Source organism: Pimephales promelas, chromosome 14 (genome assembly GCF_988280905.1).
Source record: "Pimephales promelas chromosome 14, fPimPro1.hap1.1, whole genome shotgun sequence".
NCBI classification, from domain to species: Eukaryota; Metazoa; Chordata; class Actinopteri; order Cypriniformes; family Leuciscidae; genus Pimephales; species Pimephales promelas.
The window spans coordinates 35,900,918-35,917,805 of NC_142782.1; the positions used below are offsets into that span (position 1 = coordinate 35,900,918).

A 16,888-nucleotide genomic window follows, 5' to 3' on the forward strand; every position below is an offset into this window, starting at 1 on the left:
GTGCCTTAACATGTTTAATTGCAGCTGTAACTTCAGCATTTGACCAGCACACTTTTTGTCCTTTCCACAAGGTTTTCAATTTCTTCCTCACTCTCATTCTCTGTACAGAATACAACATGCTTTGTAAGTACATGAGCTCTCATAGATAAAGCTTACTAGATGGTCATATTCTAATTTAAACCTCGGGTACCTTGAGGCACGTCAGTGGTTTTCTCGATGGGCATCTTCTGAACACCTGGAAGAAATCAGTTATATACTGATCAGAAACTCAGATGTAACTCAAACCTGTATCTAGAGCTTAAAACTGGTTTTACATCTGATATCTAAAAAATACATTTCAAATGACATTCAGATGAAATGTTGTGTTAAACAGATGCTTTTAAAGTTTTAGACCAACATGAACATCATCAACGTATTGGTATCGGCCAGAATTACAATGTTGGTGCAACACTGACTCCATTAATGTTCTTCTAGAAAAGGTGCACACTATAGTGCAAATATCTGATTATTGATAACTGATTATTGACTGATTATTACAATTAATGACAAAAGAAATGTTAAGAAATGTAATCTGATATTACCTACTGAAACACTATAGCATTATATATATATACACACACACACACACTGAACAATTATAAACGCAACACATTTGTTTTTGCCCCCATTTTTCATGAGCTGAACTCAAAGATTTAAGACTTTTTCTATGTACACAAAAGGCCATTTCTCTCAAATATTGTTCACATATCGTCTAAATCAGTGTTAGTGAGCACTTCTCCTTTGCCGAGATAATCCATCCACCTCACAGGTGTGGCGTATCAAGATGCTGATTAGACTATTAGACTGTGATTATTGCACAGGTGTGCCTCAGGCTGGCCACATTAAAATGTGCAGTTCTACTGTATTGGGGGGTCAAAAAACCCTCAGTCAGTCTCTGGTGTGACCACCATTTGCCTCACGCAGTGCAACACATCTCTTTCGCATAGAGTTGATCAGGTTGTTGATTGTGGAGTGTGTAATGTTGGTCCAGTGTTGGTCCATTTGCTGGATATTGGCAGAACCTGGAACACACCGTCTTAAACGCCGATCCAGAGCATCCCAAACATGCTCAATGGGTCACATATCCGGTGAGTATGCTGGCCATGCAAGAACTGGGATGTTTTCAGCTTCCAGGAACATGGGGCCGTGCGTTAACATGCTGCAACATGACACAACAATGGGCCTCAGGATCTCGTCACGGTCTCTCTGTGCATTCAAAATGCCATCAATAAAATGCACCCGTGTTCATTGTCCATAACATACGCCTGCCCATTCCATAACCCTCCCGCCACCATGGGCCACTCGATCCACAACGTTGACATCAGCAAACCGCTCATCCACACGACGGCATACACGGTGTCTGCCATCTGTCCTGTACAGTGAAAACCGGGATTCATCCGTGGAGAGAACAGCTCTCTAAAGTGCCAGACGGCATCGAATGTGAGAATTAGCCCACTCAAGTCGGTTACAAGGATGAACTGCAGTCCAGCCGAGACCCCGATGAGGAGGACGAGCATGCGGATGAGCTTCCCTGAGACACTTTCTGACAGCTATGCAAACCGGTTGTTGCAGCAGCAGTCCGGTTGGCTGGTCTCAGTCTTGTAGGAGAAGAGGCTGGATGTGGAGGTCCTGGGCTGATGTGGTTACACGTGGTGTGCGGTTGTGAGGCCGGTTGGATGTGCTGGAAAATTCTCTGAAACACCTTTGGAAACGGCTAATGGTAGAGAAATTAACATTCAATTCATGGGCAACAGCTCTGGTGGACATTCCTGCAGTCGGCATGCCAATCGCACGCTCCCTCAAAACTTCGACATCTGAGGCATTGTGCTGTGTGATAAAACTGCACATTATAGAGCGGCCTTTTATTGTGGCCAGCCTAAAACACACCTGTGAGGTGGATGGATTATCTCGGCAAAGAAGAAGTGCTCACTAACACATATTTTTGAACAATATTTGAGAGAAATGGCCTTTTCTGTACATAGAAAAAGTCTCAGATCTTTGAGTTCAGCTCATGAAAAATGGGGGCAAAAAGTGTTGCGTTTATAATTGTTTTCAATGTATACAACTGGCTCAAAACAATTAAGCCAGTTATATACGCAACACAGTATAATTTTAATTTGACCATTGGGTGCGGATATTTAAGTTAGAGAGCATTATTAGGGCGTGTGGATGATGTGTGTTTGGCTGTGGATTCGGGTGACATTGGAGCTCATCTTACTCTAAAGCAGTGAATCTGCAAGCAAGAACAGCTCGGGTGCACACGGCTAACACGGTTTATCAAGTTAGTGGTATTACATCCTGCATAATCTGTGTGCGTGACATGAGCGCACACAGCGCGTGTCTTCTCCAGGTCTTACCGAGTTTTGTTCATAAAAGCCAAATGTGGCCAGATGTAGGCTTTTAAAGTAGTTGGCTTTTAAAGTAGTTTTATTGACTCGCACTCGGGGGGACTCGCCTCCCTCTGCCAGTGTATGCTACCGCAACAAAGCACATACGTGATAAATGACGTCAGAAAAAAGCGTCAGTGCATTATAACCGGTTATGGTCTATTACTGAACCGATACCAAATCGTCCTCGTCCGCATCACAATGCATCGTAGAAACGATTCATTTCGACACCCATAACAAACGCAGTCATGGCGCAGCACAAAGTGAAATTGTTGTGGACAGCAGAGATGGAGGATCAGCTAGATTTGTGGCAACAGCACGAATGTTTATACAACGTGTTATGTAAAACCTTTCCAAAAACTATTCTGTATTCTGTATTCTGAACTCTTGCGAGATTTTGTGCTCACAGTCGAGACTCTGGTTAAAAACCTGTTCGTGTGTGGAGCAAAACTATAGGAGCAAAATGGTTAAATCTAGGATTTTTGGAAAATCTTATCACATTTTGAAAATCTTATAAGATGTAAAAATTATTTTGGTGTGTACCCAGCATTAGTTGACACATACCAACATAACTAGAGACGCTGCAGCTCCAGCAGGAACATCTCCTCCAGAACCGCTTCCATCAGGATCACTGGCAGCAGAATCCGTCACACTGATCTCATCTAAGAGAAAAAGAGACATTTAAAACAAGAACATCTTCAGTTTAACCTGTATTCAGATGTCATTTACGAAACATGAAAAATTACGCCGTTTAATAATAATAATATTAATAAAAACTATAATACTTCACTAAGATGCCTATTATTCGAATTATCGCTAAGACCGTAATATTCTAAAACTGTCAATGAAAAATTAATATTTTATAATGCGTATATTATTTTACAATAGGAGGTTATAATACTTTCTTAATTTCGTCACTTAAGCTGTTATACTGGCAGAAACCTGCAGTTTCAGTGAAAACAGGTTTATAAACGCATCTTATTACAAAATCTTATTACCACAAAAAATGTGGATATAATGCGAATGTGAAAATAATGTAACTGGTGCTGGTTGCGTGCCAAATGCATGTTAAACTCAGAGATGGAGTTCACTGCATTCATTCCCTGAGAAACGGGGCGTGGAAAAAGGCAGATCATGAGCTGATCGAGCGAGTAAAGTGTGCTCTTCAGCACTTGCTTAATTATCGACTTTTGCCATTTGATAAGGGCGCTATAAACCATGTTGTACTTTTGATTTTAGTTTGTTTGAGAGATGCTTTGCCAAAAATAAATAATATTTAAAAGAAATATGATATAATATAAAATAAACACAGACAAATATTTTTGGTTCATTTGGATCAAACTGTGGTGGGTCACTAGAGTAAAGGTAATAAATGGTAACACTGTATAAATTTGACTCCGAAAAAATGCCAAATAATAAACAGTTAAGAGGCTATAATGACATGTTATAGTGAGATATGACAGTGCTTCTGCAACACGCATCACTACAGATGAGTAGCTGAGTATCTCTTCAGCATTCTGATGCGCAAAATACCAATTGAAAACTAAAGTCACAGATGATCAACAGAGTCATCTTGATGATTTTACCAGTGCAGATGTTACTCTCTCTCTATTGATCTTAAAATTAGCTGACGATACATAAAATGTGGCTCATAGTGGTTGCTTTCAATGACGTGAACACCTTTAAATCTGATATAGCGTGGGATTTGAAGATTCGGATTTATATCCGTTTTGTGAACACATTTATGTGGCCAGGTGTAAATGGAATTGTTTTGACAATGAAATGACCCGGGGCCTTTACCATGAAGCTGGTTTAGGTGGCTAGCCAGCTATGTTTCAGTTTACTTTGCGCCAACCCTGGGTTTAAGGCACCATGAAAGTCTTTTAGTAATTTTTAGTAATGTTTATTTAGAATAATAAATTTGTATGATTTAGAAATTATTATTCCCTTAATCTATCACACATGTACAATTTTAGTTCATCAACTACAATGCAGATTTTAAATGAATAAATAAATATATAAAAGGTAACATAAATATACTTTAGAATCAATAGATAAAGCTATAAAATGCTATAGCTATAAAAATATGAAGCTATAAAACTTCACAACTTTTACTTGCACTGATATACAGTGACAAGTCTTTTTCTTTTAGTTGTCCTCTTTCATAGACAGATATTTTTTTTCTTGTTGTGTAAATTTGTTTAAATTCTTAATATTTTAATATTTCTATTTAATAAGTGAATTGTGCTGCTTCTCTTGCGAGAAATGAATTTCAGTTTTGAATGAGTTTCTCTTTCTCAGCATGTGATTGGCTGTTGGCTACTGATGTCACACCTAAACTCAGGATCAAAGCCTGAGTTGACAGAGAAAGTTGATGATCAGCATCATGGTACAGGCCTCAGGTGTAAAAAAAAAAATATGATGTGATAAAGATCTTACTAGACTAGCAATTTCTAAAATGATGCAATGCTGTTTTTATTACCATGTCAACACAGTCTTGACTCTTGACCCTCCAATGATGATCTGATATGGTCCTTCTCAGGGCTCATCTGAAAGCAAGGTAAAGAAAGAAAAAATTAACATTCTACTAAAGACAAAGGACTCAGAGATTCTCCAAATGAAGCAGCACAGATACTTGACTCCATCAACACTGACTGATCACGGTCATAAAACATAAGATTAAAACAATTTCACATTATCAATGATATACTTGAGCAAAAGAAGGCTGATCATGCCAAAACAAATTCAGGCATGATGGTACATTTCAAACCACTTAGTATTAATAGTGATCAAATTAATGAGATGAATAGGGACTTCAGTTTTAAAACAGGGTGACATACGCAAGTTGTGATCATGTATATACACAACTGTGAGGAGTTAAACTGTATATAGTTAAAACCCTATAGATATATGGTCATAACCACTCAGAGATGTATGATATATAGGGCTCCATATCAGTATTGGAAAATAAATTTTTAATGTTATCGTTGTCAATTCGATAGGAAAATTAGGTTGATTAACACTGATGAATAATGGATTATGTCCTTCAGCTTCAGATGTGCGCTGTTCCCCATGATGGTTGTGAACAGTTTGAATCACAAATCTGTGATCTCTTTTATTTTGTTATATGTATATGTATATATATATATATATATATATATACTTTATCTCATATAGAAATCATTTGGCTGAGTAAATGATCGCTGCAGTAAAGCGCTTCACTGTAGGCCTAGCGGTGATCATCTCCTTTAGCACATGCGCTCAAACAGCAAAGCAGAACAATAATAACTATGATTGGGACTGTCATATACATAACATTATAATGAGCAAACTACTGCATTAAAAACTTTGTGAATTCTTTGGGTTTAGCTGCTGTTTCATCCACAACAGGAGTTTCACTATATAACTTTTCTCAAGTTAATGTCTGCATGATTTTGTATATCTAATCAATCATATATAGGCTGTGTTCCGTTGAGCTAAAACCATCTAATAAAGCTTCAGTTTATGGGTGTTCCTTCAGCTCTTAAGCTTTAGCACAGCTCAAACACAACGCTATTTGAAACAGAAATATTAAAGATGTTTACTGTAATATTCAAATGTTTAATATTAAAAAGTTCTACATGTTTAAAAAACACTGATGCGTTATTATTCATAACTAGTACTTTTTTTTCAGCCATCGTTCAGCCATTTCTTTTACAGTCTATGGTTTTAAGCGATTTGAACGTTTCCTTTTTGTTAAAACCCGAGCAAAGAACAACACTCGGAGATGTTTCTCCGTCATCAACGCACTAACACCGCACTGCCACGATGAAGATTTTAAAACTGGAAGACGAAAAAAGTGGAAAAATACCCCTTAAATTTAACCATTTTAACCCTACTATTAAATCTAACAGATGCTAACATTGTCTTCAATGGTGTTCAACACACATACCTCTGTTAAAATCTCAGAAAATTTGGTTTGGGGTTTAATGGCTCTTTAAGAAAGATTAATAAATCCTGTAGAACTATTGTTCATTGTTAGTTAATGTTAACTAATACTAACAAGACACTAACATTTTTTTCAAAAAAGTGAATGGAAATATGAATGTAAAATAAATTTTAAAGTTAATTAATTCCTCACTGGTTCAAACTAGGCTACTGTACTGTATTTGTTTGTTTCATGTTGAAGTGTTTGGGAGATTGGCTTTTAATGATGATCGTTTCGTTTTTGTAATTAGGCCTTTCAAAGTATATACAATTTGCCAATATATCAGATCTCGGCTTTTAAATATAAAGAATGATCAGTTATTGAACTCGGCCCAAATGTTCATATCTGTGTATCCCTAATTTGATTTCCAAAAATAAAAAAAACAAAAAACAATACCTTCTGTTCATCTCCGACTTGATTTCGAGTGTTGATTTCGAGAGTGGAGCGATCAACCTCACTGGGAGTCTACAAAACATAAAAGTAGACATGAAACACTGGTGTAAATATGTGAACACTAGATCTCACAATGTGTCTGCTTCGTTTGCTCATTCTCTTCCAGCACAACTCTCACTTACCTCGTGCAGTCCCAGAGTCAGAGCACATAATCATCACTGCCTGAGGACAACTGGGTCTTATGGCTCATCTGAAAATATGAAATAAAGCGTTACATACAGAACACTTCACCTAAGAGTTTAAAAAAATCATAAATAATATATAAGGACAATGTAGTCAGCCAGTTAATAATAATCAGGGTCCCGATACACAGCTACCTATCAATACTTATTTCCACATGAAATATTGATTTGAGATAATATACAAGATTACAAAACATTTCAATATTTAAATGTTAGCCAAGGTAATTTTAATGGATTTTATGCATCACATTACAAGTGTTTTCATTAAAGAATGTCACGTGTCTTACACCATTTTTTTATGAGGACATCATAAGATGAGATGAGATGTTCCTGATGTTTGACTTGACTGGAGAATCTCAGTGTGTTGTGTAAGTTTGACAGAAGTCTGGTCTATGAGGACAGTAGTTTTACCAGGACACTGGTAACTAGAAACATTTGGATGGCACCCTGAGTTTAAGTATGTTTATGTATGAGAGTGATATAATACGAGACATTGCGCCTGTGCTAGAAATACAGTACGTGATCATGACTCACTTCTTATACACACAATCATAATTCAGTGACTGATAACAATCTGTTTCTGAGGAACTGAAATCTGTTCTATTCTTTAAGGAATAACTCAATTATTACATTAACATGGTCTTATCAGTTATCATCTGAAAAAAAGAAAGAAGAGCAAATAATATATATATATATATATATATATATATATAAAGACAAACAAGTACAAATTTTATTATTACTTATTGAAAGCCAATTTCAACTGAGGTTACTATTTTTTAACTTCTTCAATGATTACATTTAATCTAACAAGCACAAATAGTTTTTGATATTGGTATTCGCCAAAATGAGCTGTGAATTATGGGTCAGTATATCAGTATCAATCCTACTATTCCATATGTGTGTCCTGGTAAAACTGTGTCCTCATAGACCAGGATTCTGTCAAACTTACACAACACACACAGATTCTCCAGTCAAGTCAAACATCATGTTCTTATGATGTCCTCATAAAACGGTGTCCTCATAAACCAGGTGTAAAGCTACACACAACCTGACATACTGTAATGAACACGCATGTAATGTGATGCACTAAAGCCCTGAACATTAATCTGTAGGGCTGCACAATATATTGCTTTATCATTCATACCTATCTGTGGTAGTGAGTCTAGTGACACTGCAGTATTAGGCCTATGTGAAGTCAGGCTATACATGCATAACCTAAAGATGATGCAGTGTTATTTTACAGTTATTTACTCAATTTCAGTACCTAAATGTTGTTAGACTCACCTGGAAAATATGAGCCACTGATTATTTCACATCTTTGTTAAATTTTTTTATCTATGCTTTCCATTTATTATTTTCTATACAGATACAAACCCCAACAAAATCACGCCAATCATTCTAGAATGATTAATTATCTCCAAATAGAGCTATTTAAGTAATTTGTAGAAATTGCTTTTTATATTGCATTATACGTATATTGTAGAAAAAACAAATATTGCAATATCAGTTTTTTGCAATATCGTGCCGATCTATTACATAGGGTCATTTTTAACCTTTAATAATAAAACAAGTAAAATCAACACTGTAAATAACATATCATGTAGCTGACACAGCTTTATTAAACAGTGTCACTTCAGCATGGAAACACTGAATTCAGCTTTATAATGATGGCTGAATCTGCCCTGGAGTAATCCTGACCTTTTGACAAAATGAGCCGTGAATTATGGGTCAGTCAGTATATCAGTATCGATCCTAATATTCCATATTTGTGTCCTGGTAAAACTGTGTCCTCATAGACCAGGATTCTGTCAAACTTACACAACACACACAGATTCTCCAGTCAAGTCAAACATCAGGAACATGTTCTTATGATGTCCTCATAAAACTGTGTCCTCATAAACCAGGTGTAAAGCTACACACAACCTGACATACTGTAATGAACACGCATGTAATGTGATGCACTAAAGCCCTGAACATTAATCTGTAGGGCTGCACAATATATTGCTTTATCATTCATACCTATCTGTGGTAGTGAGTCTAGTGACACTGCAGTATTAGGCATATGTGAAGTCAGGCTATACATGCATAACCTAAAGATGATGCAGTGTTATTTTACAGTTATTTACTCAATTTCAGTACCTAAATGTTGCTAGACTTACCTGGAAAATATGAGCCACTGATTATTTCACATCCTTGTTACATTTTTTTTATCTATGCTTATTTTTTTCTATACAGATACAAACCCCAACAAAATCACGCCAATCATTCTAGAATGATTCATTATTGCCAAATAGAGCTATTTAAGTCATTTGTAGAAATTGCTTTTTATATGTTGCATTATGTATTGTAGAAAAAAACAACAACAAATATTGCAATATCAGTTTTTTGCAATATCGTGCCTGTCTATTACATTGGGTCATTTTTAACCTTTAATAATAAAACAAGTAACTGTAAATAACATATCATGTACCTGACACAGCTTTATTAAACAGTGTCACTTAAGCATGGAAACACTGAATTCAGCTTTATAATGATGGCTGAATCTGCCCTGGAGTAATCCTGACCTATTGACATATTATTCAACAAGTTTGTTTTAAATAAATCGATAAATTATGGTAAACGGCATTCAAGTTATTTTCATACTTTATTATATGATATTTAAGGAATATGTTAATTGAACATAACTATTCATTTAATAAATTGCATTCACAATTGATAAATTACAGGCAATAGTGACAGTATTAATAAGACTTAATCAGACTGACAGTTATATTAATATTCAGAGTATATTGAATTATAGTCAGGAGTGATAAGAGCACATGTTTCTTAATGTAAGCATAACTGTAGTAATATACTGTACTGGGTAAAAAACACAGACTGTAGTCATGACAACGCGTTATTATGAAGGCTAGACTATTTTATGTGATCATTAAAGGTAGCAGTTACAATTAAAGTTCAATCTAAAACGAGTTTAAAATGACACAAGCATCGCTGATTCCCTCATGTCAGTCTGTAAACAGAATCACTAACTTAAAAGTCCGCTAGCTCCGTTAGCATCACGCGCTAGCTGCTTTCTAACTGTAAAACGAGCAGCAAAGAGCCTACAGGACATCACAAACAAGCCAAACAGACCCAGGTGCTATTAGAGAAGCAATTAAACAACATTATAACTTACCTAACACATAACAGTTGCTTTCATCGGGTCCAGATATGTCCTTTCGGTCCTTTCAGGTCCAGAGTTTGTCTTTCGTTCAAACAGGAAGTGACCGTGACGACCGTGACCTGATTAAGTTACGTCTAACTTATCATAATATAAACAGGGTTTTATTTATTTATTTATCATACAATTAATCCACAATTAATAAATTACAGGCAAAAATACTTAAATAATAATTATTTTGCATTAAGTTGCTTGTTATAAAGACTATGCTGACGCTGAATGAAGCTCCGCCCACCGGCGCCATTGTGTTTTCGCAATTTCCCGCCTACCGGTACCGATCTGTCCAATCACAGGCCTCGAAGCATACACTTGTGTAAAACATGCAAATTTTTGATGACGCGGGTGTAATACCGGGACCTGGCTACAGGGGCGACACTCGCGAAATCAGGGATACACTGTGTATGGTAAAATTTCAGGGTTTTGTGGTATATAAAGACATGGCGCCAAACTTTGAGAGGGAGCATCTGGGACATCGTAGATGGCGTTTACACTGTCGGAATTATGAGGACATGGCCTCTGTCCTCGTAAACCCAAATGTCCCCATAGTGCCGGTGCGTATTCAGGTCAAATGTCCTCGTAAACCACAAAAACAAACACACACACACACACACACACACACACACACACACACACACACACACACACACTCTCAGTACAGCAGCTGCGCATCTACAGTATTTTTAGCTGTAAATCGCTTCATGAAGGAAGTCGACACATGGCAGACCAACATCTGACGACTCACGTCACGCTCTTCATTTAGACAAACTCATAAAGCGCATATATTGATTAATTAACCCATTAATATCTCATCTAACTGTCACTCAGACGTTCCCCGACGATGGCATCTCACACACACTTCAATAATCATCACAAACTGCCAATCAGTGGAAAGCTTGAACACACACCGTTACCAAATCAGACGTTCCTGATCTCGACTTCACAAACACATGAACGGCTTTTCTAGCAACTTCACGACTCGAATTATTTTATACAATATTTAGTTTCTGTAAAATAAATGATGTTTCGTTCAGTAAATCAGTAAACCTACACTTCTGTCATGTTTACACTTTTATTATCAGCACAAACACTGTTTCTCCTAAAACTGATCACAAGCGCAGCAAGAAGCGGATCACATGATGACGAGTGTCACACACACACACACACACACACACACAGACTCACACACACACACTCACTCTCTCTTTTACACACACACACTCACACACTTTCTCTTTCTCTCACACTCACACACAAATATTAATCACATGTTCCCGAACACTGAATCATCATCTGACAGTCCGTGTTTCTGATCCTGAATCAGTGATTCTCTCGCTCACACTAACGATGATTCATTCGTTACTGACGTGTGTGTGTGTGTGTGTGTGTGTGTTCCTAAAGAGAAACATCCTGTAATATGATTGATCTGTCTGACGAGAACACAGATCTGGATGATCCTGACACACACACACACACACACTCACACACACACACACACACACACACTGCTCATGTAAACTCTTCCCTGTGGGTTTCTAGCGGCCGTTGAAGGGAAAGCGCCTCATTTGTTTAGTAAAGATGCGGCGAGTGTGTTTCCTGTATTAGAATAAACCACATCCTCAGAGCCGGTGTGTGTGTGTGTGTGTGTGTGTGTGTGTGTGTGAGTGAGTGTGTGTGTGTGTGTACTCTTCATCTGCAGGATGTGTTTGCTCTGCTCTGTTTATCCTCCATATTCTCTCTATATCAGACTATATGAGTCATAAAAGTGTATGAAAATGATACAAAACATAAACACACATGCAAACCTTTCAGTCTAACGGTTCAATAAACTTCCATGTCAAACGTTAGATTTATCCGAAACAAATCCCGATCGCAGCATCAAACCCGAACAGAGGAAGCCGGAACTGAAGGTGTGTATGGATATGGTTTATGATGTTTATGAAGCTCAGAATAGAGCGCCTGAACGTCCCAGAAGTCCTGGATTATATAAGACACACTTCTCTCCGCATAAACAGGTAAACAACCTCAGACGAGCTTTAATAATGGATGAGCCGAGCGGAGGAGAGGAACACCGCGAGGAGACACACACACACACACTCTCTGTCTGTGCAACAACACGTCCTGAAACTGCTTCACGGCCCTGAACTCGATATCTGGCCTAAATCTAAATGTGATTATTTTATACAACAGTTCAATAAACAAGTTAATGTGAGTTTTTAGATACAAAATTGTCTGTTTTTCCCAAAAAAAGTAGTTTCTATCAAACCTGCAACAGAACCACTGATTCTCTGAGTGACTGAATCAGTGTGCGAACGAGTCAATGATTCACTTGAATCAGTGTGCGAACGAGTCAATGATTCACTTGAATCAGCTGTTCGAACTCTGTGATTCACTCATTAAGCCTTTGACTTGCTGCCCCCTGCTGGAGCTTCGGTTTCATATTTAAAGTATTTCATTTTAAAAACATTAATGTTTTCATCTGATTGTTAACAGCCTCTAGCGTTCACATTGATATTTGCTGATTAAATGTATGAATTTGACATCAAATATGACGCATGCGTCTAATAAGAATATAATTATTTGCCCTCATTTAGATAAAACACCACTGGAAATCTATTTCATTATCAAATGTCACCAGTTCTGTCAGTGCTGAACTGAAGGGCTTCAGGGGTCAGAGGTCATGAACAGCACATAAACACACTATTCTCACCGATCGTTACAGACAGGAAATGATGTCAGCAATCGAACCAGATGCTCAGTGTGTGTCTTCATCTGAAAACACACTTCTGAAGTGTTTGCTTCTCAGTTTTAAATACACAGCAACAGCGCCACCATCTGACGCACACACAAACTGCAGCTCAGAGGAGATACACTGCAATCACACACACACACACACACACACACACACTCTTTACCTCGTCTTCCGCCCGGAGCCCCAGATTGATGACGGCGTGAGGCTCTTTCAGTCGGCTCTGATCCGATCGGGCCATGAGAAGACTGAGCTGCCACGACACCTGATCCAGCTGAACACACACGGGAACACACACGTTATGATCAGGACACTATAGTTGATTTGTGTAAGTGAGGAGAGCAAAATAAAGTAAACTGTGCCATATTCCAGCCAAATCTTCTTCATCCAGTGACTACAGTAACAATGATTCCTCCACTTTGAGCTGAAGTGTGTTTTCTGCTCTTTTTACACACACACTGAACAACATGAAGCATTGCTTGAGCTAAACTGCTATTATCTAATTGTGGAGTTCAATTGAACAGCTGACAGATATTCAACATAATTCATGTGTGAGAGTCTTTTTCGAATCACCTAAAAAACCTTGTCATGCAAATGTGGTGAAATGTGGCGTGTTTCCATTGTGTGTACTCTCAGAACCGAGGAGAACCGAGGAGAACTGAGGAGAACCGAGGAGAACTGAGGAGAACCGAGGAGAACCGAGGAGAACCGACCGAGGAGAACCGAGGAGAACCGAGGAGAACTGAGGAGAACTGAGCAGGACTGAGGAGAACTGAGGAGAACTGAGGAGAACCGAGGAGAACTGAGGAGAACTGAGGAGAACTGAGCAGAACTGAGGAGAACTGAGGAGAACTGAGCAGGACTGAGGAGGACTGAGGAGAACCGAGGAGAACTGAGGAGAACTGAGGAGAACTGAGGAGAACTGAGGAGAACTGAGCAGGACTGAGGAGAACTGAGGAGGACTGAGGAGAACTGAGGAGGACTGAGGAGAACTGAGCAGGACTGAGGAGAACTGAGGAGAACTGAGCAGAACTGAGGAGAACTGAGGAGAACTGAGCAGGACTGAGGAGAACTGAGGAGAACTGAGCAGGACTGAGGAGAACCGAGGAGAACTGAGGAGAACTGAGGAGAACTGAGGAGGACTGAGGAGAACTGAGCAGGACTGAGGAGAACTGAGGAGGACTGAGGAGAACCGAGGAGAACCGAGGAGAACCGAGGAGAACTGAGGAGAACTGAGGAGAACTGAGGAGAACTGAGGAGAACTGAGCAGGACTGAGGAGAACTGAGCAGGACTGAGCAGAACCGAGGAGAACTGAGGAGGACTGAGGAGGACTGAGGAGAACTGAGCAGAACTGAGGAGAACTGAGGAGAACTGAGCAGAACCGAGCAGAACCGAGCAGGACTGAGGAGAACTGAGGAGAACTGAGGAGAACTGAGGAGAACTGAGGAGAACTGTGGAGAACTGTGGAGAACTGAGGAGGACTGAGGAGGACTGAGGAGAACTGAGGAGGACTGAGGAGAACTGAGGAGAACTGAGGAGAACTGAGGAGAACTGAGGAGGACTGAGGAGGACTGAGGAGAACTGAGGAGAACTGAGGAGAACTGAGGAGAACTGAGGAGAACTGAGCAGAACCGAGCAGAACTGAGCAGGACTGAGGAGAACTGTGGAGAACTGTGGAGAACTGTGGAGAACTGAGGAGGACTGAGGAGGACTGAGGAGAACTGAGGAGAACTGAGGAGAACTGAGGAGAACTGAGGAGAACTGAGGAGAACTGAGCAGAACCGAGCAGAACTGAGCAGGACTGAGGAGAACTGAGGAGAACTGAGGAGAACTGTGGAGAACTGAGGAGAACTGAGGAGAACTGAGGAGAACTGAGGAGAACTGAGGAGAACTGAGGAGAACTGAGGAGAACTGAGGAGAACTGAGGAGAACTGAGGAGGACTGACCTTCTCCGGGGCAAATATCCCGTGTCGGATCTTCTCCAGCACTTCTGGCCCAGCTGAAGCCCAGACCTGACTGAAGACTTCTGCGTTCTCCGGCGCCAGGCTGATGTTCTCCAGATGCTGTCTGAGCGCCAGCGGTTTAACACTGTGATACACGGCCTGGACAACACACACACAACTCCGTTACACACTGGAGATGTGTGTGTCTTTCACACTGTAACAGGGTCAAAACACTCATTTGCAGCATCAGCTTTAAAATCAATCATAGATGCACTTTCATGGACTTCGTAACAGAAACAGCACTCACTCCCAACCTTGGAAAAAGCCAAGACATGTTTTAATTTAACTCTGATGAATTCAGATTGTGTTCGTCTGAAAGAAGAGCGTCATTCACCTCTAGGATGACGTGAGGAGGAGTAAATCACGGGCTAAATTACAGTTTTGGGGGAACTACCCCTTTAAACTGGCCTTTTCTTCTCTATTGTGACGGATATCAGGTGAGATGCTTTCGGAGGAAGAACAGATGTAGATTTTGTTGATTGGAAGGTTTTATGAGTGTAATAATGCATGAAGAGGAAGAGTGTGCAGCACCTGCTCGAGGATGAAGGACACGGCCTCCAGCAGCAGCTGAAGAGTGTGTTTCTCCAGAGAGAGAGCGACCATCAGCTTCTCCTCCTCTTCCTCACTGAAGGAGCGCTCCTGCACACACACACACACACACACACACACACACACACACACAGCGACCATCAGCTTCTCCTCCTCTTCCTCACTGAAGGAGCGCTCCTGCACACACACACACACACACACACACACACAGCGACCATCAGCTTCTCCTCCTCTTCCTCACTGAAGGAGCGCTCCTGCACACACACACACACACACACACACACACACACCTTCAGGTGGAGCTTCTGCAGAATCCGAGACAGGAGTTTCGAAAACTTGCTGCTGTCGATGGAGTTGATGTGAATCACAGCCGCTTTAATGCTGCAGATCAGAAGAAGAGGAGGAAGAAGAGGAGAAGAAGAAGAAGAAGATGATGATGATGATGATGATGAGAAGATGAAATGAAGAGGAGAAGAAGCATTACAGATGCACTGATTGATAGACACATTTACTCTGTCAGACAAATTGATATTGATTGAAACATGGCGATCGTATCGATTCATGTATAAATTTCGCATGAATACGAATAAAGGTGCATCTTTACCTCTGTGTCTCCGGGATTATGGAACTCATCGTTGATCCGTTCGTTTACTTTCTTTTCGCGTCCAGAAACAACAGACACTTCCTGACCGCTCAGGCACGTGACGGTGACGTCAGCGCGTGGACACGCCCACCGGCGTCAGCAACTCCAACAGTTACACACGTTGCCAATTTAGCGCCTTTGTCGCTATTTTTAGCGACTTTTCAGACCCCTTTAGCGACATTTTTTTATATAAAGTGACTAGCGACAATTTAAGGGACTTTTGGACAAACCTCAGTAACCTCCAAATGTTGCCCATTCTGTCCTGCTGGCGCGAGCTCTTCTCCCTGTCACTCTCTCTCCCGCTGCGTCTCCCCTGTTCAGTGATTGGCTGAGGAGCGCACGGCCGCTGGCAGACGCGAATGAACAGTGTTTTCCCACGGACTTATCACTTATCTGCTTTTCTTTTGTTTGATATTTAAAGAATTTAGTTCGACCATTTTCATTTTATTTCTTTTCTTGTGCTTGTTATTACACACACACACACACACACACACACACACACATATATATATATAGTTTTTAATAGATAGATAGATAGATAGATAGATAGATAGATAGATAGATAGATAGATAGATAGATAGATAGATAGATAGATAGATAGATAGATAGATGAAATATTATACTGTTAATGCCAAACTTTCTAAAGTTTGTCCTATATGTTTCATTTGAAGAGGCGTAAATGAAATCACATAAT

The 16,888-nt window shown here is 39.6% G+C and overlaps 1 protein-coding gene and 1 long non-coding RNA gene across 3 annotated transcripts in view; both read right to left on the bottom strand.

Moving 5' to 3' along the window:
- LOC120493995 (uncharacterized) overlaps positions 1 to 10,852 on the bottom strand; it is an 11,857-nt gene extending 1,005 nt beyond the window's left edge. The window contains exons 1-6 of the long non-coding RNA XR_016146583.1: positions 10,207 to 10,852; positions 6,969 to 7,036; positions 6,790 to 6,858; positions 4,909 to 4,975; positions 2,991 to 3,088; positions 1 to 235 (exon numbers count right to left, since the gene is read on the bottom strand). The exon at positions 1 to 235 is cut by the window's left edge and continues 1,005 nt beyond it. This is a non-coding gene — a long non-coding RNA (uncharacterized LOC120493995). The remainder of the gene's footprint in view (positions 236 to 2,990; positions 3,089 to 4,908; positions 4,976 to 6,789; positions 6,859 to 6,968; positions 7,037 to 10,206) is intronic.
- The window catches only part of commd10 (COMM domain containing 10), a 19,294-nt gene extending 2,812 nt beyond the window's left edge, over positions 1 to 16,482 (bottom strand). Inside the window, exons 1-5 of one of the 2 annotated variants that reach the window (XM_039666225.2) lie at positions 16,155 to 16,482; positions 15,841 to 15,931; positions 15,533 to 15,640; positions 14,945 to 15,100; positions 13,164 to 13,271 (exon numbers count right to left, since the gene is read on the bottom strand). In XM_039666225.2, the coding sequence (XP_039522159.2) occupies positions 13,164 to 13,271; positions 14,945 to 15,100; positions 15,533 to 15,640; positions 15,841 to 15,931; positions 16,155 to 16,183 (492 nt within the window). In that variant the 5' untranslated portion in view covers positions 16,184 to 16,482. The remainder of the gene's footprint in view (positions 1 to 13,163; positions 13,272 to 14,944; positions 15,101 to 15,532; positions 15,641 to 15,840; positions 15,932 to 16,154) is intronic. The other variant, XM_089119951.1, reaches the window with a different exon arrangement.
- Positions 16,483 to 16,888: the final 406 nt, after the last annotated feature.